Genomic DNA, 20,814 nt, shown 5'->3' with positions numbered 1-20,814 from the left:
AGGCTGGCTCTGCACGCGGCCGGCCCGAGCAGGGCCCCTGAAGGCAAGATGGATTGGAAGCCCAACAGTTCACTCTGGGGTTTCGATCCTTTATTAGCAACTGCTGCCTACGCTTTGTCACTGTCGTACTTCCAGAAGTGAAGAGCATGGTCGTAATAGGAGCAGGTGGCCAGGAGGCTGCTGGCGGAGCTCTCTGTGCCTAGAGCGTGGTCGCCGTCGCAGAGCGAGGCCTCCGCCGCCGGCCCCCTGCTGCTCTTGCCGTCTTGGACTGCTTGCAGCAGGCCCGCGCCGGAGGAAGAAGCCTCTGTGCCGGCTGGGGGGCTGGTCTCTGGCATCTCCGCTACCGTGACGATGCTGGGCTGGGGGTGGTGGGAGTGGAGCCGGGACCAGTCGGCCCCATACACCAGCGAGTTGGCCATCTTGTGGGAAACACACGTCAGCACTTGCTTCTCCTCCCCTTCTGGAACGGGGAGAACATGAAAACACATTATCTGGGGTTCCTCACCCCACCCACAGCCTCCAGCACCTTCCCAGAGCAGCTGCTCATGTGTCAGCAAATGTCTCTTTTTGGGTGATCTGGGTGATGAGGGACTAGGGCCTCATCTGGTGGTTGTCAGGGGCCATCACACGTGTGCTCAGCCCATCAGAGGCATCTCAGGACGGATAGCCAGGCTGAGCAGAAAACCTCCCCTTGCAGAGAAGACACTGTCCTCAGAGAACGGTCAGTCCAGGCAGCAGAACCGCCACGGGGAAGAAGCCTTTCTGAGGGTGAGGCTCTGCAAAAGCTCGGTTCAGTTTTTCTTTTTTTAAAAAGCAGGGTCAGGGGCCAGAGCAATAGTACAGTGGGTAGGGCGTTTGCCTTGCAGGTGGCCGACCCTGGGTTCAATCCCCAGCATCACACACACACCAGGAGTGCACAGGGGTCACCAGCATCACACACACACACACACACACACACACACACACGGCAGGAGTTGGGCCCAGGCCGTGCAGTAACATGGCTCTCGCAGCTTGGGGTGTAGTTCAAAGTATGGGAACCCACGGACCCGATGCCCAGCACTACAGAGCCCCCACTCACTGAATTTTTCTGTTGTGTGTGTGGGGGCGATTCGTGCCACACCCAACAGTGCTCTGGGATCTTTCCTAGCTGTGCTCTGTCGGTGCCAAGGATTCAAACTGGGGAACAGGAGTGACAGTACAGTGAGTAGGGCATTTGCCTTGCACGCGGCTGACCTGGGTTTGAGCCCCGGCATCTGACATGGTCCCCAAACACCAACAGGAGTAACCCCTAAGCATCGCCAAGTGTGACGCCCCCAAAAAATACCCACAAAAACGGATTCAAACGGGGTCAACCACATGCATGGCAAGACCCTTAACCCTGGTACTATCTCTAGATCCTAAGCTGTGTGTGTAATTCAGGGGATGTGTGAGAGGCCAATTTTTTGCTTTTTGGGTCACACCCGGTGATGCTTAGGGGTTACTCCTGGCTCTGCACTCAGGAATTACTCCTGGTGATGCTCGGGAGACCATATGGGATGCTAGGAATCGAACCTGGGTTGGCCACATGCAAGGCAAACACCCTACGCGCTGCTATCATTCCAGCCCCAGTCCAATTGTTTTAAAAACACAAGATGAGTGGTCAAAGTAGTACATCAAGTAAGGCCTTTGCCTTGCACTGGCCAATCCAGATTTGATCCCCAGCACTCCATATGGTCCCTGAAAATCCAAAGAGTGATCCCTGAGCACAGCCAGGAGTAAAGCACCACCAGGTGTGAGCAAAAAACAAAACATAAAAATTACAGTGGGGACCAGAGAGTCCAGTGGGTAGAGTGCCTGCCTTGCACATAGCTGGCCCTTGTTTGATCCCTGCACCATATATGGTCCTCCAAGCACCGCCAAGAGTGATCTTTGAGCATCACTGAGTGGCCCCAAACCCTCCTCCAATTCCCCAAAAATCACAGGTAGGTTGAATGTCTGTCTAAAGAAGTAACAAATTACTGACACGCGGACCCTGGAAAGGAAGCAAGGAGCCGTGCCCCAGAAGCCAGCAGAAACCGGCCTCCCTCAGGTACTAAGTCCATGGATGCTGCCTGTGCAAGGGGCGTGGAAGAGGAGAGCAGCCTGATGCAAAAGGCAGCATGCCGCCCCCCACAAGGCACACAGACCCACCCCCATGCGTGCTCAGCTTCCCGAAGAGGCCACTGGTTACTGGAGAGAGGGTCAGGGGACAACCCGAGGGCGAGTTCTGAATGAACAGCATGAGCTCGAGTGGGCAGGCCACCTTCAGGCGGGCGCTCCCCAACACTCAGAGGCGAGGGCAGAACCAATGCTGCCAGCCCTGCTCAGGGTGTGAGGACTGGACAGGAAGGACATGCCGAGGGCCCAAGGTGACGATGGAAGTGGGGGGTGGCGAGGTTCTGGACCAGTGGCTCAAGAAAGTCAGAGAAGGGCTGAAATCCAGGGTTCCCACGGAGAGGAACGAGAAGCTGGCAGAGGTGTCCAGGAGCACCCTGGCGAGGTGTGGAGGACAAGGGCAGCACATGCCAAGCCACTGGTCAGGAGCCACGAAGTCCCACTCACCAATGGCATCCTGGCAGTTGAGGATCTGGAAGCCGCCGCGCATGCAGGCTGCCAGCAGCAAGTGGTGGAAAGGGTGCCACTTGAGTCTCCACACGCCGCCCTGCACAGGCACGTCCACGAGGGGCTGCCGCATGTCCCGGGTGTCCCAGAGCAGCACGTGTTCGTCATAGCTGAAGTCAGAGTGCCCAGTGAAGGGCGATCTCCTGCAGAGGACCCACCCCAGGGCCACTCCCCTCCCGGGCCCCAGTGACCGCCAACAGAAGGAGAGCAAGCCGAAGGACCCCCGAGAACGGACTTGGGGCTCACCTGCCCGAGGCCAGGATATGCTCACGATGGGGGCTGCTCTGGATGCTGCACACGCCTGCCAAGTGCCTGCAAGGAACGAGGAAAGGGCGCGAGTCCAGAGCAGGGCGGGCTGTGGGGCCCCAGTGCACAGCCGGCCCGCCGCTGTACCTCCTGCTGCTGAACACCTGGACACCCTCCATCCTGGTATCCCAGCCCTTCAGAAGAGCATCGTCCCCACCTGTGGGGAAACAAACACGCCCTGAGAACAGCACCCAGAACAGGAAAGGCCTTTCCAGGAAGGGTGGCTTTTCTGAGGGGGCGCAGGTGGGCACCAGGCACAAGAGCTCGGTAACAGTCACCCTGTGTTATGTCGGCAGATTTGAAGAAACAGGAAGATGACAGGCTCTACCTGTAGGAGAAAAGGGAGAGCGGGGACAGGGAGACCTCCCCGCGGGATGGGCCCGGGTTTGATCACGGCACGAGACCAGGCAGTCTAGAGACTCCCTGACCAGGGCATTCAGGGCGAAAATGCCTTCTGTTCAGCTCCACCAATCAATGCTCCCAGATGCCAAGAATCCTGCATGCATGAGGCAAAGAACATGAAGACTCAAAGGTCTGGAACCTCCAGCATTGTCCCATGTACTTCCCCCATACGAGTTAGGGGTCAAACCCAGGTCTCATGCATGCAAGAAACGTGCTTGGTGCTGAGTCACACCCCAGGGCTGCTCCCATGTGTTCTGAAAGAAAAACCCCACTGTAACCTCACTGCAAAAGGGACCTTACTGGTTTCCACGGAACTGAACTGGGAGCACGAGGAACTGGGCCCTGCTCCAAAACAGGCTGACAAATATCGGGTGCTATAGGAAGGGTGGCAAGGAAGACGAAGAGCCGGGCAGAGGGAGAGTAAGAGAACAGAAGGAACAAGAATTATTCACCCACCGTCCACCCACCACCCCACTCACCCACCCGCTGTCACCCACCACACACCCAATCATAGCCTGCCCATCACCTTAGAGTTTTTGGGTCACACGCTGCAACATTCAGGTGCTACTCCTGGTTCTGCACTCAGGAATTACTATGGCGGAGCTCGGAGATCCATATGGGATGCCAGGGATCGAACATGGGTCAGCTGCATGCAAGGCAAAGGCCCTACCCACTGTACTGTTGCTCTGACATCCATCATCTAGCTTTCTTCATGGCACCCATCTATCCACCTATTATCTATCCACCCACACATTCGTCTACTCTCTCCACCCACACTCATCCGTTTACCCATTCCAATCTTCCCACCTACCCACCCCCACACCTATATATCCACTACACATCCATCCGCCCCTACATCCAACTCCCCATGTCCCCACCCATTGTTCCATCCGCCATGACACACCTCTGTCCAACCACCCAGCACTCCGCAGGTCCTACTTCACTTCCCCGAGCAGACTGAACACTACAATAAAGCAGAACCAGCTGAGGACGTGGAGCCTCTGCCTCTGCCCAGTTGTGGCAGTGGGTGCGGCGGCCGCCCCGGTGTCCTGGTGTCCTCTCCTGCTCCACATCTGCCCACAGCTGCTCTGCTGTGTTCCCTTCAGAGCCAGCACCGGGCGAGCCGCGCCCATCAGCTCCAAAGGGATCCAAGACAGGAAACCCCCTCCAAGTTCACTCTGAACAGAAACCAGATCCCTCCCAGACTGGTGGTGTGTTCCAGGCCTCACCTCCTCACCGAACTCACACTGCCAGGCCGGTCCTGTCCTTGCTGAGCACGGTGGCTGTGCCCAGGTCCGTCTGGACAGGGGTGAGACGAGAGGGGCCAGGGGCCGGAGAGACAGTGGTCCTAAGCAGCAGGAGGGGTTCCTGAGCACAGAGCCAAGTGTGGCCTAAACCCTCACATACCCCAAACTAAGGGGTACAGAGAATTCGAGGAGATGGGAATTATTCGAACAAAGGCACAGTGTATAGGTGCGACCCTGGGGGCGGGTGGGGGTGTGGGTGCTGGATTACAGTTCCAAGCATTATAGAGAGTAACACTGGCTTGTCCTTTTCCGCCCCTGCGGTGAGCTTAGGTTTATTGAGTTACTCCCACCACAGTGCTCCCGAGGCACACCCAATTCCATCAGGCACTCCCAATCCTCTGTGTTTGTCTTTAACCCCTTTGTCAATCACATATATTCCCAAATCAGACCATCTAACTTGTAGTCAAATTCTTCTGAGGGCTCTGGACTTTGTGTATACAAGTGAAACTGCTTTTCACTTTCCTTTATATCATCTGCATATTTTAGAGCAATGTCCTTTTTGTACAGACACAGGAAGACAGTTGGTGCTATGCTTTTGTAACATGGCAGTTAAATGACTCCAAATAAAATTTACTCTTGGGCATCCATCATATTTACTTGACTTAGGCCTCTGCTGCCCTTAGTCCCTAACACCCCAAAGGAGGGTTCCCAGCAAGAGACAAGGATGGATCCACTACAAACCATAAGCTACCCTGGCATCAAAAAAGGGACAGGCTAAGTGCCAGAAGAGGTATAAAAGCACGGTCATGGACAAACTGTCATGACCCAAAAATAACTGAATAAGGACCCTGATGGAGTTAGGAAAGACTAACCTGGCCTGAGAGACAGATCTGAAATATACAGTGAGAAACAGGAAGAGCCACCCTTTAAACTTAACGTATCTCTTACTGTGTCCACGCAAAATGACCAGAAATGTTATTAAGTAAGTTCCAGGGACTGTTCAAATGGATTTCTAGCTAAGAAAGGGGAAACAAACACGCCCTTCGGTGGAATTCTGCCCTTTCGCAGACCTCCTACAGGCCACGTCGCTGTGGTTAGCAAAGCTCTGTCCAGGCCACAGCCACAGAGGCATTTGGGCCGGGCAGAGGGCAGGGGTGGGGGTGTCAGTGCTGCTCCACGGAGCCCGAGCCCAGACATGCCTCTGGGGACGCCTGTGTACCCAATGCAGAAGAGTGCTCACACAGCCAGAGCACAATCGGCGATGGAATGGTGGAGAAGGGCACACTGCCCAGGGCCAAGGGGCTGGAGGGCTCTCGGGCAAACAGGAGGGGCTGGGTGCGGGCAGACCCCCAAGGGCTGCACGAGCTTTGCCTGCCAAGCCCAGGCTGTAAGCCCTGGGGCCCCATGGTCTCCCCACGCTGCAGTGTCCTAAAACATCCGTAGAAAATGGTGCCCACTGGCCTGCCCTCCTGGCACCGTCCAGCTGGCCAGAACCTCCCCCCTCCCCTCCACACCCAGACAGGGAGCCGTCCTCACCCGCAGGCCTCCCCGGGCAGCAGGACGCCCCTCCCACCAGCAGGGGCACCCACCTGAGTACACCACATCCGTGTGCCAGTAGTCGAAAGCAGCGATCCAGGCCTCAAAGGAATGGCCCTGCCAGGAGGCCTTCTCCACCAGCTGGCCCCCCGCCCCCACGTGCAGCAGGTGCAGACGCCCCTTGGCGTCGCTGGAGACGATGCTCAGGGGCTGGCCGGACGGGCTGTGGAGAGAGCCCGCGGGCACACACAGCTGGGCGTGGCTCAAGCAAGCTCTCCGCCCTCCCAGCACCTCCCCAGCCTCAGCCCTCGCCTGGTTCCCTGCCCCTACCCCAGCCTCACCTCCCCCTCTTCCCCGTGGACCAGTCCAGGGACGTGGCCAGAGTCTGCTCCTCCTCCGCGGCCCAGTGGGACACTGGCTGCAGCACATACGAGTTCTGTGGGGAAAAGGGGGTGCTGCCAGAGGCCGGGGCCCTCTCAGGACCTGTGTCCAGCGAATAAAGGCACACTGGCCCCTGCCCTGGCTGTCACTCATCCCTGGTTTCTGCTGCACACAGCTCGGTGCCTCAGACCCCACGCAACCCCTACCGGTGAGTGTCCCTGCAAGACATGCCCCAAGCTGACGATGGGCACTCCCTCAGGCCTGGTGGCCGACGCCACACTGCCAGGGCCACAGCATCCGGCCGGGCCCCCACCCCTCATCTTGAAAGAGGTGGGCAGAGACGTCAAGCTTGGGTCCAGCCTGGAGCCCGAGCACCACAGGCAAACAGCAGTGTCTGGGACGTTTTCTGACAAAGTTCTTTCACCACTGAGTGCCAAAGACAGAGCACAGGCGAGGCGCTGGCCTTGCACCACGGCCAAGAGCGATCCCTGAGCACAGAGCAAAGTTCCGGTTGGGCAGAAATGTCCAGCAAAGTTTGTGCCCGCACAGCCCCAGCTGCCCTCTCCCACCAGCCCCACCCCCCATGCCTGGGCCTAGGCACTGACCTCAAACTCCAGCACACAGAACAGCTGCACAGCCCCATTGGCGTCCACCAAGCCCAGGGTGGGGCGGCCAGCTACTGGCCTGTGGCACCTGAGGAGCAAAGTGGGTGCCAGTCAGACCAGGCCAGACCAAGGCACGCAGAGGGAGCAGCAGGAGGGCTGAGCAGAGGCCACGCTTGTTTGGGGGCGGGGGCGGGGGCGGGGAGGGGTTGCTTGCAGTCACCCCCGGCGGTGCCCAGAAGTGCGTCCTGGGGGACACGGCACCCCTCGGCCGGCCACGCGGGCCTCACCCCTACTGCCTCCACCGGGCCCCGCGCACCATTTCATGTCCAAGACGGCCTGGGAGTCCCTGCGGTACACCTCCTGCAGGGGGCCGGCGTCCGGCCCGCCCTCCGGGACCCGGAACAGGTAGAGGCGGCCCACGCGCTCCCGGGGCCTGCCCGCGGCCTGCTGGTCCTGCGGAACGGCGAGAGGGTCGGGGGGGCGGGCGCGGGCAGCGCCGCCCCCGCGCGAGGTCCCCGCGCCCCCGCGCGAGGCCCCCGCGCCCCCGCGCCCCCCGCGCGGCCGCCCCGGGCACCTGCAGCTGGTAGGTGCCGCAGACCAGCAGGCGCCGGTAGCCCTGCAGTGGACACCACTCGACCGAGTCCGCGGTGAGCTCCGTGTCCACCGCCTGCAGCAGCTGGACGCGCCCCGCCGCCGCCGCCGCGCCCGGGGACGCCGCGCCGAGCGGGGCGGCGTGGCTGTCGGCCTCGCAGGCCAGCTTGTCCGCGGTGAGGGGCGCGCGCCCGCGCGGGCCGGAGGCAGCGGGGACCACCATGCTCTCGCCGCCGCCGCTTCCCTTCTGCGGCGCCGCTTCCCTTCCTTCCGCGGCGCCGCGTCTGGCGGCGGGGCCCGGGGCGGCGGCGCCCCCTGGCGGCCGGCGGACCACCCGCGCCCGCCCCTCTGCCCACACCCTAGCTGCCCAGTCGGTTTCCGCCTTCAAAACAAGCGGAAGGGGCTGGAGCAATAGCACAGCGGGGAGGGAGTTTGCCTTGCACGCGGCAGACCCGGGTTCAAATCCCAGCATCCCATGTGGTCCCCTGAGCACCGCCAGGAGTAATTCCTGAGTGTAGAACCAGGAGTAACCCTGGTAACCGGGTGTGACCCAAAAAGAAAAAAAAAAATTAAATAAGCGGAAAAAGTGACAGGTCAGGGAAAGGTGGGACAAACTCTGTCCCCTCCCCGGAACCCCTAGGGCACCTGGCCGAGCCTGATCCCCGAGCAGAGGCAGGAATAAGCCCTGAGCACTGCCAGACGTGACCCCCAAAGCAACGTTAAAACTAGAAAATCTCTCCCAAAGAAATTCCATTCTGCCGAGCAGATCTGGAGGCAAGTCTGAACAGTCTGCGGGTGAGTTCTGACCCTCGCAGATGGCCAGTGCTGTGGACATGGCCTTTGGCACTGCTGTGGTGGCACCAAGGGAACAGGCAGACACTTCTCTCCTAAGACTGCCAGGGACAAGGCGCCACCAGCTCCTGGTCCCCAAGGCAAATGCGTGTGAAGCAGTGTGGCTGGTGGTTTGGCTGCGGGAGCTGCAGGAAAGGACAGACGCCTGCTGACACAATGGTGGGCGATGGGAACAGAGGGGCAACTGGAGCAGGGGCAAAAGGGCTGCTCAAGGAGCAGCAGAGCAAGATAGGCCTCATGCCAGGGGCATCCATGGCTATGGCAGAACCTGACAGCAAACTGGGGCCAACCCACAAGGTCCTCTCTGGCCCCCCGTACACTGCCCCAAAGCATGCCCAGAGTGACCGGTCACTCAGGGTGGAGGGCTGCTGCACACAGGGCACTTGCCTTGCATGCAGCTGACCTGAGTCTGATCCCCACCATCACATATGGTCCCGAGTACCGCCAGGAGTGAGCCTTGAGAACCCACCAAGCAGGACCCCCAAATCAAGAGATAAATCGGCTTGCTGCCAGTACAGCCCAGTCATCTTCACAGGCATGCTTGGTTTTGAGGTAGCTCCTGCAATGTCAGGGATCGTGGCAGTGTCAGGAACACGGGGCACAGAACCTGCCTCCCTGCCCACGTTCGCTCGACCCATGATAGGCAGCAAGGAAGACCACGTGCTGGCATGTCAGGAGGGCTGGGAGGGAGCCCAGCCTGTACATCCCACATACCAGGCTTGCGGAGGCCCCGACCAGGGCTGCCAGGAGCAGTAGGAGCCCGGGCCCCGAGGGCTGTTCACAGGACCCCCCCGTCTGTGTGGGACACCAGAGGCAGTGTTTGTATTGGGAAAGGAATGGGGGCAGCCTGGACAAACCCTAGAGCACTGTCCAGAAGCAGACCAGATCACCTGAGTGGCCTTGACACCCTGCCCCCAAGCCCACTCAGCCCCCAGCTGACCAGACAGGAGCCTAGGATCAACTGGCTTAGGAGCAGGGGGAAGGGCAGTGACCACAGGGTAAGCATGGGCCCAGGCCAGTGGGACAGAGGCAGAGACCAGGCAGAGCTGTTTCCTAGAGGTGAGTCTGCCTGTGGGAGGGGCACATCAAGGCGGCAGCAGGCCTGAGGGCCCAGAGGCCACCTGGCAGCCACACCAAGAGGATAGGGAGGCTCTGCCTTCACACCCACAAGCCCAGGCACCCAGGCTCAGCAAACCCCATTCTGCAGGTGCAGAATGCCCAAGTGCAGGCCCGCGGCTGGCCACCTTGTCGTTCCCACCACCTGCCTTGGCGGGCCCAGAGGGGCCTCTGCCCACCTGCTGCTCGCAGATGCAGCGGGTACAGGGTACCATTTGAGGATTACAGCAAATGATTCTATTGTCACTTCTAACCCTCCCGCCTCTCCCCCCCAAAAAAACTGTACATGAGTTTACAAACATATTAACATATAAATAACGAGGACCGTCCCAGCAGGAGCCTCCCACTGTCTCTGCTGCAGGAGTCCTGGGGGACGCTGTCCCCCACAAGGGCCAAGAGCTGCTTGGGCACACTGCGGACTTCTTGGGCATGGCCAGCCTCGGCCACCAGGTGCTCCCTCAGCGCCTGAGGTGGACGGAGACGCACGGGCAGGGGTGTGACGCATGGGGCTCCCTCTGGTCATCGTTCGGGCTCTGCCTCCTGCAGGCACGGGCGCTTCCTCTCCCGGCAATGCCTCTTGTGGGCAGGCCAGTCCTTCTGCTGGCACTGAGAACCGCAGTACCTGGCCACCTGGCAGCGCCCGCAGATGTTGAACTCCCGGAGCTGCAGAGACAAGACGGCAACAGCCACCATCAGATCAACGAAGGCTCAGGCCAGGAGGGCCTGGAGCCAGCTTGGGACGGGCGTACCTGCTTCTCCATCACGGTGCAGGGTGGGTAGTGGCACTCGTAGTAGGTGCAGGAGCTCTCTTCCTCCTCTACCACATCCCCGTTGGCATTGTAGTAGCGGGTCACGTTCAGGACTGGGAACTGCTCTTCAATGGGGTCCGTGGGAAGCTGCTGAATCGCGAGCCAGTATAAGCTCTGCTCCCTGCAGGAGAAGCAAGCTGGCAGTCAGGCAGGGCGGCCGAGGTGCAGCCCAGGAAGCCCCCCAGCCCATCTCCTGGCAACTTGCCCTTCTAGGGTCTGCCCCATGTGGAATGTCTGTGCTGTGTCCTGTGGCCAGCACCTGTGGGAGGGGCGGGTGGCACGGCATACCCGTACCCAGGCAGCCTCACTGGCCCTTCTGCCCTCCCGAGGCTGGTCTCGCTTGCCGGGATTCTCCTGTGCTATGCAGGCCCCAAGCACATCCCCAGAGTCTTGGAGCCGGAAAGAGCAAGTGGAGAAAGGGGCTGCAGAGACAGTGCAGAGGGAGGGTCTCAGAGACAGGGAAGGGCTGCAGAGATAGTGCAGGGGAAGGGTCTCAGAGACAGGGAAGGGCTGCAGAGACAGTGTAGGGGGAGGGTCTCAGAGACAGGGAAGGGCTGCAGAGACAGTGTAGGGGGAGGGTCTCAGAGACAGGGAAGGGGTGTAGAGACAGTGCAGGGGGAGGGTCTCAGAGACAGGGAAGGGGTGTAGAGACAGTGCAGGGGGAGGGTCTCAGAGACAGGGAAGGGGTGTAGAGACAGTGCAGGGGGAGGGTCTCAGAGACAGGGAAGGGGTGTAGAGACAGTGCAGGGGGAGGGTCTCAGAGACAGGGAAGGGGTGTAGAGACAGTGCAGGGGGAGGGTCTCAGAGACTGTAGGGGGAGGGTCTCAGAGACAGGGAAGGGGTGTAGAGACAGTGCAGGGGGAGGGTCTCAGAGACTGTATTGGGAGGGTCTCAGAGACAGGGAAGGGGTGTAGAGACAGTGCAGGGGGAGGGTCTCAGAGACTGTAGGGGGAGGGTCTCAGAGACTGTAGGGGAGGGTCTCAGAGACAGTGTAGGGGGAGGGTCTCAAGAGACAGGGAAGGGGTGTAGACAGTGCAGGGGGAGGGTGTCAGAGACAGGGAAGGGCTGCAGAGACAGTGCAGGGGGAGGGTCTCAGACAGTGCAAGGAGAGGCACTCTGAGACAGTGCAGGAGGGACTCCGGGTGCAGGCAGGAGGGGTGTATGAGGCTACCCCAGGCTCCATCTCTGGCACCAGGTACAGTCCCTGACCCCGCTGGAGGTCAGCCCCGAGTCTGAGTGTGACCCAAACCCCAAGTCCCTGAGAGGGGCAGGTTCCTGCATTTGGGAGTGAAGGGCAGGCCTACTGCAGAGGGAGCCCCAGGACCCAGGACTCAGACGGACCCGCTGAGCTGCCCACCCAGCCGAATCGGATCAGGTCCCTCCTGGCAGCAACTCGGCACCCAGGAGCCCCAGCAAGCTGGCCCGACGGCGGGGGGCTCCCGGGCAGCAGTGGACTCAGCCCAGCATGGCAGGAGCTACCGCAGGGTTTATGTGCCAGACTGGCACAGCCAGAGAGGCCGAGGGGCTGCGAGGGGCTACCTGACGCCTGTCAGCGTCATTTGTTGAGTCTCTCCCTCGCGCCCAAAGGCCAACTTCCCCAGAAGGCCAGACTCACGTCCCAGGTCCAACCACACCGGCAGGACTGCGGCTGTGGGGCTGCTGCCCCCTCCCTGTCCCATCACCCTCACCCACGCTTCGGGAGCAAGCCCATCGCTCCAAGCACAACCACAGCACCCGCGCACCCAGTCCGGAGCCCCGAGACCACGGTCAGCAGCACCTGCTGGCGGCCGGGCAAGGCTGATGGCACTGGGACAGGCAGCACCAGAGGCGCCCGCGGCCCCCGTGTCTCCACAAAGCTGCTGCCCCCAGGCCACAGGGAACGTCCCAAGTTGCCCCAGCAGTGCTTAGTGCCACCGACACGGCCCACACACTTCAGCCGCACCTCCGGCCTCCTTCCCCGGACAGACCAGCCAGCCGAGCTCCAGGCACGCACACCGGGACCCTGATGTTCCTCAGAGCTGGGCAGGGCCAGCCTGGGCCTGGCTCTCTCTCTGCAGTCAGGCGCCCGGAAGGGCTCAGGTGGTGTGGGGAGCCCTGGCCGCCCCTCACGCCAGGACAGGAGACCCACCTCTGCTTGCTGGACGTCTCCTCAGCTTTGGGCCGCCAGCCCCACGGCACCAGCTGCAGGTTGTCCAGGCGATTGTCCACGGTCACGCCATTGAGATGCACTACCTGAAAGCCGGGCGCCACGCCGCCCCGGTGCCGCTCCCTAGGGACAAACGCTCAGGAGCTCAGACACACGAGGGCCAGACTCCTCCGTCCTCCCCCCACCCCCGCCTCCACAGATGAGCCAGGGCACCAGGGACACGACCTCCCACCACCTGGAGAGTCCCACTCTGCAGAGAGCATGCACACGGAGTCCACCCTCCCCAGGGACAGAGCCCACCCTCCAGGGGACACAGGGCCTTCGAGTGCACACAGGTGAGAACCAGGGGCCTCCACAGGGCGCAGGGCCAGAATACCCACCACAGCAGCTCGTGCAGGAGCCTGCCGGAGCCCCGGCCACGGTTCTTGTCAAAGGCATAAGCAAATATCTTAGCACCGTTGCCATCCGCATCCACCTCCATCCGTGCCTGAATGAAATGGAAACTCGTTAAAAGTAGCTCCAATTTGGGGCCAAGGGGCTGGAGCCATAGCACAGCGGGTCACAGCCAACCGGGTTCGATTCCCAGCATCCTCTGAGCACTGCCAGGAGTGAGTGATTCCTGAGTGCAAAGCCAGGAGTAAACCCTGAGCATCGCCAGGAATGACCCCCCCAAGAATAAACAACAAAAAACAATTTGGGGCCAAAAAGAAAGCACAGGGGGTGAGGGGCTTGTCTTGCACATGGCCGACCTGAGGGCTCACGTATAGGTGCTCAATCCGTGGCTCCAGTATCATCCCTGAGCACAGCCGAGTATGACCCATAAAACCCCAAAATGAAGCCAAGAGCACAGCTGAGCACACACCCTCCCACCCGTCAACCCTGGGCGAGAGAGCACAGAATTTAAGGCACTTGCTTTGCACCCCTGGCTAAACCCCCAGCTCCACCGTGGAGCAGCCCAGACCCAAAACAGAACCCAATTCAGCGCAGGCAGATCTCAAAGGGCAAGCTCCAAGCCACTGCCAAGTCCCCACTCCACACCACAGGCCCTTGGCCCTGAGCGTCCCTGGAGAGGAGCACCCCGAGGGGGGAAAGCGAAATAAAGCTCCAACTTTCCACAGCACTCCAAGCCCTAGGGCCGCCGGTTCCAGTGACCGCCCAGCCTTGCAGGGCCAGCCCACAGCGGCCATCCCAGGGCCCGGCGGCATCCTGCAGTTCCCCTAGCAACAGTGCCGGGAGAGCAGCCCAGCTCCAGCTCGACCCGACCCGCACCGCACCCACCCCCACCCCTGTCCCACGAGCCGGCCCCTCTCCCCGGACACGCGCGGGAGGGCAGCGGGCCACGCTGAGCTCACCTCGAAGGAGTAGCCCTCCACCAGTGGGATGTCCTGCTCGTCGATCAGCGTGTACTTGGTCTGGAAACGAACCACAGCGGGGCGCGTTACTCTCGGACCCGGCGCCGCCAGCAGGCCAGCAGCCCCTCGCGGGAGGGCAAAGCCAGGCGTGCGCCCCCAGGGCCGCGGAAGCGTCCAGCGCCCACGCGCTGCCCGGAGGCGCCTGCTCCGAAGTCCTCGCCGGCGCCCGGGCCTCGGGGCGGGCCGCGGCCAGCCCACCCGTCCCCGAGGCCGGCGGGCCGCGGCGTCCAGCAGGGTCTGAGCGGCCTTTACCTGGTCCGACCGCCTCCGCCGCTGGGGATGGGAACAGGGTTCCCATGCGGGGTGAGGTCCGGGCTGCTGCAGCTGCAGGCGGCGGCTCCTGGAAACAGCACAGGTGCCGGGCAGCCCCGGCCTGAGCACGCGGCCGGCCCCGTGGGCAGCGTGGGCAGCGCGGCCCGCCCTCCCGGCCCCGCAGGCCCGCCCCGCGCCCGGGGCCCGACGCCGCGGCCCTCCCGCCCGCCCGCCCGCCCGCGCGCTCACCTTCCCGGCCACCCGGCCGAGCCGCACGATGCCCAGCTTGAAGTCGGTCATGGCCGGGCCTGAGCTCGGCCGGCGGCGCCGCTGCCCCGGGAGGGCCTGGCCGGGCGGGCGGGACGAGGCTGGGCCGGGCTCGCGCCGCCGCCGCCGCCGCCGCCGCCGCCGCCGCCGCGCGCCCGCCGACCTGCCACGCGCCGCCGCCGCGCCGAGCGCGCACCACGGCGAGCGGGCCGCGGGCGGGGCGCGCGCGGACACGCCCCCGGGCCACCGGCAGGCCAATCGTGGGCCGCGCCTCGCTCGCGCCGCCGCGGGCCGGCCAATGGGCGGCGGCCTCGCGCGCCGGCGCGCGACGGCCGGCGGCGGCGCGGGGGCGGGGCGCGGCGGGGCGGGGCCTCGCGGCCGGCGGCGCGACGTCAGTTTCGCGGGAAGCTTTGTGCGGCGGGGCCGGCCCGGGGCCGCGGAGCTCGTGCCCCGGGCTCGGGGCGGGGGGCGCGGGAGCACCGGCCGAGTCAGCGCGGGCCGGCGTGGGCGGGCCGCGGGACCGAGCCTCCGGGCCCGGCGGAGCAGCTCGGGGTCGACGGGCCCCGGCCTAGAGGGTTACGGGAGCCGCGAAGGGAGGGAGGCTGCATCCGCCCGGGAAGGCCGGGACCCCGCGAGGAGGGGACCTCCAGCCGCCGCGCACAGCGGACTCCCCTGCCCTGGGACTTCTGCAGGTCACTTTGAGATGGGACCCTGTGGGGAGGCCAGTTTTCTCTCACACTGCCGTGTTTCTCTCCCTGTCCCCTCATCCCGGAATAAAGACTTCAATATTCCTCTTCCCGAAGCCCTTTTCTGCGAGGGTGGACGCTGCTCCTGAGGCTGGAAGGTCAGGACTGCTTTGCCTTCCCTGCGGAGCGATTCCTGGCGCCCCAAGCTCCAAGGGACTCCTGCGCCTTTGTTGCGAAACCCTAGTGAACTTCAGGTGCAGCAGGGTGCTGCTTTGGGCTGGCGGGTGGCTCACATCTATGCTGGGCAGGCAGTGCCCAGGCTGACTTGGACCCTTTCTCAGGGAGACTGGCAGGTAAACGAAGGAGGAAGCGCTCTCCAGGGCTGCTACCTTCTTCCCCATTCTCCCAAGTCACAGGACTCCAGGAGACTGCCACCAGCAGGCAGGTGGCCAGAAGTTTGCAAAGCACCCAGAAAATGATCTTGCCTGGAGCTCCTCCTCCCACCCTCAGCACACTCCGATGCTGGGGACAGGGTTCAGGCAGGTGTCCAGACTGCGCGTACTGGTTATGTTTAAAGCCCAAAGACCGGACAAACTCACCATAGAAGAAAACACAGTGAAAAGCCAGTCCTGGCATCCACTCTGGGGGAAGAGTGTTGCGAAGAAGAGGAGCCTGCAGAGAACCAGGGGAGGAAATGCAGGGCCCCCAGGAGGGTGGGAGTGCAAGGAGCAGCCTTCACACTGCTGGTAGGTCCCAGACGGTGGAAATGAGTCAACAAGCCAGGGGAGACTTCAGGCGTCCACTGAGCAGAGAGCCTGGAGTAGTCTCAGCACTGTCAGGTGTGATCCGAAATCCAAAGAAAAGAGGACAGCTGGAGGCAGAGTGGTAGCACAGCAGGTAGGGTCTTGCTTTGCACATTGCATGTGGCTGACCCCCGTCCCCTAAGCACCACCAGGAGTGATCCCTGAGTGCTACCAGCTGTGGCTCAAAACTAGGTAATTTGAAGGGTAGAGAGAATTGGAGACTGCTATGAAGGGCTCTTCTGAGTACTGTTGGCGCAAGCAAAAGAAACTCAGAAAGAGAACGATCGGTTGTGGTGGGGGGGAGGTTGTGTTTAGAGCCAAATAATAAGAAAAAAGAGAGAAACAGTCAAGGGAGATGGTTGGGTTTTGGCAATTGTCTTTTATTGTTTGTTCAGGACTTACTCCTATCTCAGGGCTCATGGCACTCAGGGACTATATATGGTGTTGGAGATTGAACCTGAGTCAGCTGCCTGCAGCCTACCCCCTGTAGCAGCTCTCTGGCCCAAGAGGGTTGGTTTCCTGTTGACAGAAGATGGAGCACGTTTATTAAGAGCCAGGAGAGGGGGCTGGAGCAACAGCACAGCGGGTAGGGCGTTTTCCTTGCACACAGCTGACCCAGGTTCTATTCCCAGCATCCCATATGGTCCCCTGAGCACTGCCAGGGGTGATTCCTGAGTGCAGAGCCAGGAGTAACCCCTGTGCAGAGCCAGGTGTGACTCAAAAAGCAAAAAAAAAAAAAAAAAAAAAAGAGCCAGGAGAGGAGAGGGGCCTGTTGGAGAGGCATGGGGCTCGTCTCCGAAACGGTGCCAAGGGACTGCCAGAAGGTTCCAGGAACAGGTTGATGTGTATTGGGTTTGAAGGAGTTCCCTCTGAGAAATTCCTATAAAACATGGCAGCAGGTGTGCTGGAGAGACAGGACTGCACTTCAGGGGCTGGAGCGATAGCACAGCGGCTAGGGCGTTTGCCCTGCACGCGGCCAACCCAGGTTCGATTCCCAGCATCCCATATGGTCCTCTGAGCACCGCCAGGGGTGGTTCCTGAGTGCAGAGCCAGGAGTAACCCCTGTGCATTGCCAGGTGTGACCCAAAAAGAAAAAAAAAAGGACTGCACTTCAGGCATTTGCCTTGCACTTACCCAACCCAGTTCGATCCCCAACAGCACATATGGTCCCATCTCCTCCTGTCTCCCTCGCTCATCTCTCCGCTCCCACCCACCTTGGTCTCTCTCTAGTCTCACCAACTCCCTGCATTGGGGACAGCCGCCACCACACTCCATCCCCATCCAGCAGCACAATCAACATATGAAAGCTCAAGGGCAAAAATACACTTAGGGGTGTGTTTCTCCTTTCCTTAGTCCAACAAGTTAATTAATATCTTAATTAACACCTTAATTCTACTTTTTTTTGTTTTGTTTTTTTTGGGTCACACCTAGCGATGGATGCTCTGGGGTTACTCCTGGCTCTGAACTCAGGAATTACTCCTGGCAGTGCTGGGGGCACTATATGGGGTGCCGGGGATTGAACCCGGGTCTGCTGCATGCAAGGAAAACACCCTACCTGCTGTACTATCACTCGGCCCCTTAATTCTACTTCTTCTTCATCATGATCACCATCATCCTATTGATTGGTCTCAGTAACTCTTCATTACTGAGGAAGTCTCCGTTCCTCCTAGCCCTGAGATTTTAGAAGCCTCTCTTTACTCGTCCTTCCCAATGGTGCCCCACTGGAGTCTCTTTCAAGGCATATGAATATGCCACGGGGAGCTTGCCAGGCTCTCCCATATGGGCAGGAAACTCTAGGTAGCTTGCCAGGTTCTCCGAGAAGGAGAACTAGGTTATAAGATGTCTAGGCTCCCGGGAGCTTGGTTTTATAGTCTCTGGATATTGGCCGTTGATGGGATTACACGGTACCGGGGCAGTTTCTGGGTGTTCTACTTCTTTTTTTTTTTTTTTGGTTTTTGGGTCACACCCGGCGATGCACAGGGGTTACTCCTGGCTCTTCACTCAGGAATTACCCCTGGCGGTGCTCAGGGGACCATATGGGATGCTGGGATTAGAACCCAGGTCGGCCGCGTGCAAGGCAAACGCCCTACCCGCTGTGCTATTGCTCCAGCCCCTCTACTTCTTTTTTTTTTTTTTTTTTTTTTTTTTTTTTTTTGCTTTTTGGGTCACACCTGGCGATGCACAGGGGTTACTCCTGGCTCTGCACTCAGGAATCACCCCTGGCCATGCTCAGGGGACCATATGGGATGCTGGGATTCGAACCCGGGTCGGCCGCGTGCAAGGCAAACGCCCTACCCGCTGTGCTATCGCTCCAGCCCCACCCCCTCTACTTCTTAATATTAGTTATTTTGTATGGAAACAGTAAGAGATACTTTTTTTTTTTTTGCTTTTTGGGTCACACCCAGCAATGCTCAGGGGTTACTCCTGGCTTTGCACTCAGGAATTACTCCTGGCGGTGCTTGGGGGACCGTATGGGATGCCGGGGATCGAACCCAGGTCGGCCGTGTGCAAGGCAAACGCCCTACCCGCTGTGCTATCGCTCCGGCCCCCAGTAAGAGATACATTAAGCTTGTAAGGTGGCTCTCCTGGACACACCTTGCTGTGGATCTCAGACTACAGTGCTCAGGCCAGATTAATCTTTCCTAACCCTAGCAGGGTCCTATCTAGTTGTACTTTTTGGATCATGACAGAATTTGTCCATGACCATGCTCTTAACTTATAGTTAAGTATTATGGCGCCTTGACTTGGCCCATTTTGAGGTGCTAGAAAGTAAGGGCAACTGAGGCTTAAGTTGAGAGAACATATGTCCAGGAGTGAATATCATTCAGAGTTAAGTAATTCCCAAGTTACAAAAGTATAGTATTAACTGTCTTCCTGTGTCTATACAAAAAGGACATTGCTCTGAATTAACTATGCAAAGGACTTAAGGAGAAGAGAAAAGTAATATTTACAAGTTAACAGAGTCTGATTAGGAGAAAAGGTGATTGACCTGTTGTGGAAGCAGAGCACAAAGAAAGAGGTTACAAGTAAACACAGAGGAATGGGAGCACTGTGATGGGAGTAACACAATAAACCTAAACTCCCTGTGGCAAGGCAGGAAGGATAAACCAATGTTATCCTACAGATTGGTCTTGTGAGGCACCAGCTGTGAGTGAAGATAAGGCTTTGTCTCCCTACCAAAGGGTAGTGAATCCTCGTGACCAGGAGCCAGAATGTAGCCCAGTGGCAGGTCACAAGCTTCAAAAGTCTGAAGTGCTGGAACCAAAATAAAACAAGCATAAAATACTGTGTTTTGGTGGCTGAAGAAATAATGCCGCGGTAGGGCACTTGCCTAGAACACAACCCACCCAGGTTCAATCCCCAGCACTCCATGGAGTTCCCCGAACCTGTCAGGAGTGATTCCCGAGTGCAAAGCCAGAAATGAGCATGCATTTACCACAGTTCTGGAGCCTGGTAAAATAGCACATTGGCCAAGAGCAGAGATCTTCAGTCACTGGTGCACAGTAAGTGCCATTGACCTGTGCAGAAAGGTTGAGAACCAAAGCTAGAGAGAGATACCGTGGGTAGGGCACACAGCTGACCCAGGGTCAATCTCTGGCATCCCATATGGCCCCCCAAGCCTGCCAGGACTGATTCCTGAGTGTAGAGCCAGGAGTAAGTCCTGAGCATTGAGTGAGGCCCCTGTCCTCACTCTAAAAAAAAGTTGAGTACTAAGGGTCTCCTGCACTCTGCCTGGTTGGAACTGCTGGGGATGGATCTGCATGCAGAACAGGTACCATTTGATACCAGGCACAAAAAGTTGAACAGTGGCCTAGAGCCACAAAGATAACACCTGACGGTAACTCCTGACTCTGTGCTCTGAGAACAATGTGGTGCCAGGTTTGAGCCCTTGCCTTCTACATGCAAGCCTTGCACTCAACCCCTGCCTTCTACATGCAAGCCTTGCACTCAACCCCTGAGCAATCTCTTCGCCCCTGTAAAACATTACTGTATTTATTCTCCACATCTAGATGAATAATATGATGCTGCATTTGTCAAATGTGTGTATGTATATACTTAATAAAAATTTTAATTAAAAAAAGAAAGATAATACAGGGTACAGAGGTAGGATACTTGCCTTGAATACAGTTGACCCCAGTTCAATACCAGGCACCTTATATGGCTCCTCCTGCCCCACCAAGAATGATCCTTGAGCAGAGAGCCAGGAGGAAGCCCTGAACACAGCTGGGTAATGGTGTGCACACACGCGCGCGCGCACACACACAGACACACAGACACACACACACAGACACACACACACACCAGAACCACCACCACTACCAGAACCACCACCAAAGAACACTTTTCCTGGTGTCCTGGAACACCTGTCTTGAAAGCATACAGTCACAGGGCTGGAGCAATAGTACAGCAGGTAGGGTGTTTGCCTTGTGCGCGGCTGACCCGGGGTTCGATCCCCAGCATCCTATATGGTCCTCTGAGCACCATCAGGGGTGATTCCTGAGTGCAGAGCCAGGAGCAACCCCTCTGCATTGCCAGGTGTTACCCATAAAGCAAAAAAAAAAAAAAAAGAAAGCATACAGTCACAAATTCAAATTCTTAACATTCCACATGTGTCTAGCATGGCCCAGGCAATATGGTCTGTTTTATTTGTTTGCTTTTTGGCCAAACCTAGCAGTGCTCAGGGATCACTTCTGGCAGGGCTTGGTAGACTAGAGCTGCAGGTCAGAGACCTCAAGTGCATTCATTGTTTTCTTTTTTTTTTT

The 20,814-nt window shown here is 59.3% G+C and overlaps 2 protein-coding genes across 3 annotated transcripts; both read right to left on the bottom strand.

The window, feature by feature from the left end:
* Positions 1–73: 73 nt before the first annotated feature.
* Positions 74–7,998, bottom strand: DPH7 (diphthamide biosynthesis 7). The gene is made up of 9 exons (XM_055140914.1): positions 7,692–7,998; positions 7,434–7,570; positions 7,118–7,205; positions 6,473–6,567; positions 6,185–6,354; positions 3,034–3,103; positions 2,887–2,952; positions 2,581–2,750; positions 74–460 (listed from the first exon to the last, which is right to left on the bottom strand). The coding sequence occupies exons 1-9, from the start codon at positions 7,929–7,931 to the stop codon at positions 108–110; spliced, it is 1,389 nt and encodes a 462-aa protein (XP_054996889.1). The 5' UTR covers positions 7,932–7,998; the 3' UTR covers positions 74–107.
* Positions 7,999–9,963: 1,965 nt separating this feature from the next.
* ZMYND19 (zinc finger MYND-type containing 19) lies at positions 9,964–14,714 on the bottom strand. 2 transcript variants are annotated; one of them, XM_055140931.1, is made up of 7 exons: positions 14,545–14,684; positions 14,296–14,383; positions 13,984–14,043; positions 13,012–13,118; positions 12,614–12,754; positions 10,426–10,606; positions 9,964–10,339 (listed from the first exon to the last, which is right to left on the bottom strand). In XM_055140931.1, exons 4-7 carry the CDS (start codon positions 13,110–13,112, stop codon positions 10,196–10,198), a joined length of 567 nt encoding a protein of 188 aa, XP_054996906.1. In that variant the 5' UTR covers positions 13,113–13,118; positions 13,984–14,043; positions 14,296–14,383; positions 14,545–14,684; the 3' UTR covers positions 9,964–10,195. The 2 variants fall into 2 exon arrangements, with proteins under 2 accessions (XP_054996906.1, XP_054996899.1); XM_055140924.1 differs by lacking the exon at positions 14,296–14,383 and having other exon boundaries at positions 14,545–14,714.
* Positions 14,715–20,814: the final 6,100 nt, after the last annotated feature.

The sequence above is a fragment of the Sorex araneus genome, chromosome 1 (genome assembly GCF_027595985.1).
Source record: "Sorex araneus isolate mSorAra2 chromosome 1, mSorAra2.pri, whole genome shotgun sequence".
NCBI lineage: Eukaryota > Metazoa > Chordata > Mammalia > Eulipotyphla > Soricidae > Sorex > Sorex araneus.
The sequence above is the reverse complement of the archived record's forward strand: the minus strand, read 5'-3'. Positions and strand labels throughout refer to the sequence as shown.

Excerpts from the sequence above, each read along its gene's own strand:
- DPH7 (XM_055140914.1), bottom strand. The coding sequence starts at position 7,931 with ATGGTGGTCCCCGCTGCCTCCGGCCCGCGCGGGCGCGCGCCCCTCACC. Across the intron at positions 6,355-6,472 it reads TCCACGGGGAAGAGGGGGAG|CCCGTCCGGCCAGCCCCTGA; the intron begins GTGAGGCTGGGG and ends CTCTCTCCACAG. Across the intron at positions 2,953-3,033 it reads CAGGTGTTCAGCAGCAGGAG|GCACTTGGCAGGCGTGTGCA; the intron begins GTACAGCGGCGG and ends CGTTCCTTGCAG.
- ZMYND19 (XM_055140924.1), bottom strand. The coding sequence starts at position 14,595 with ATGACCGACTTCAAGCTGGGCATCGTGCGGCTCGGCCGGGTGGCCGGG. Across the intron at positions 14,044-14,544 it reads TCGGCCGGGTGGCCGGGAAG|ACCAAGTACACGCTGATCGA; the intron begins GTGAGCGCGCGG and ends GTTCGTTTCCAG. Across the intron at positions 12,755-13,011 it reads CTCCTGCACGAGCTGCTGTG|GGAGCGGCACCGGGGCGGCG; the intron begins GTGGGTATTCTG and ends GTTTGTCCCTAG.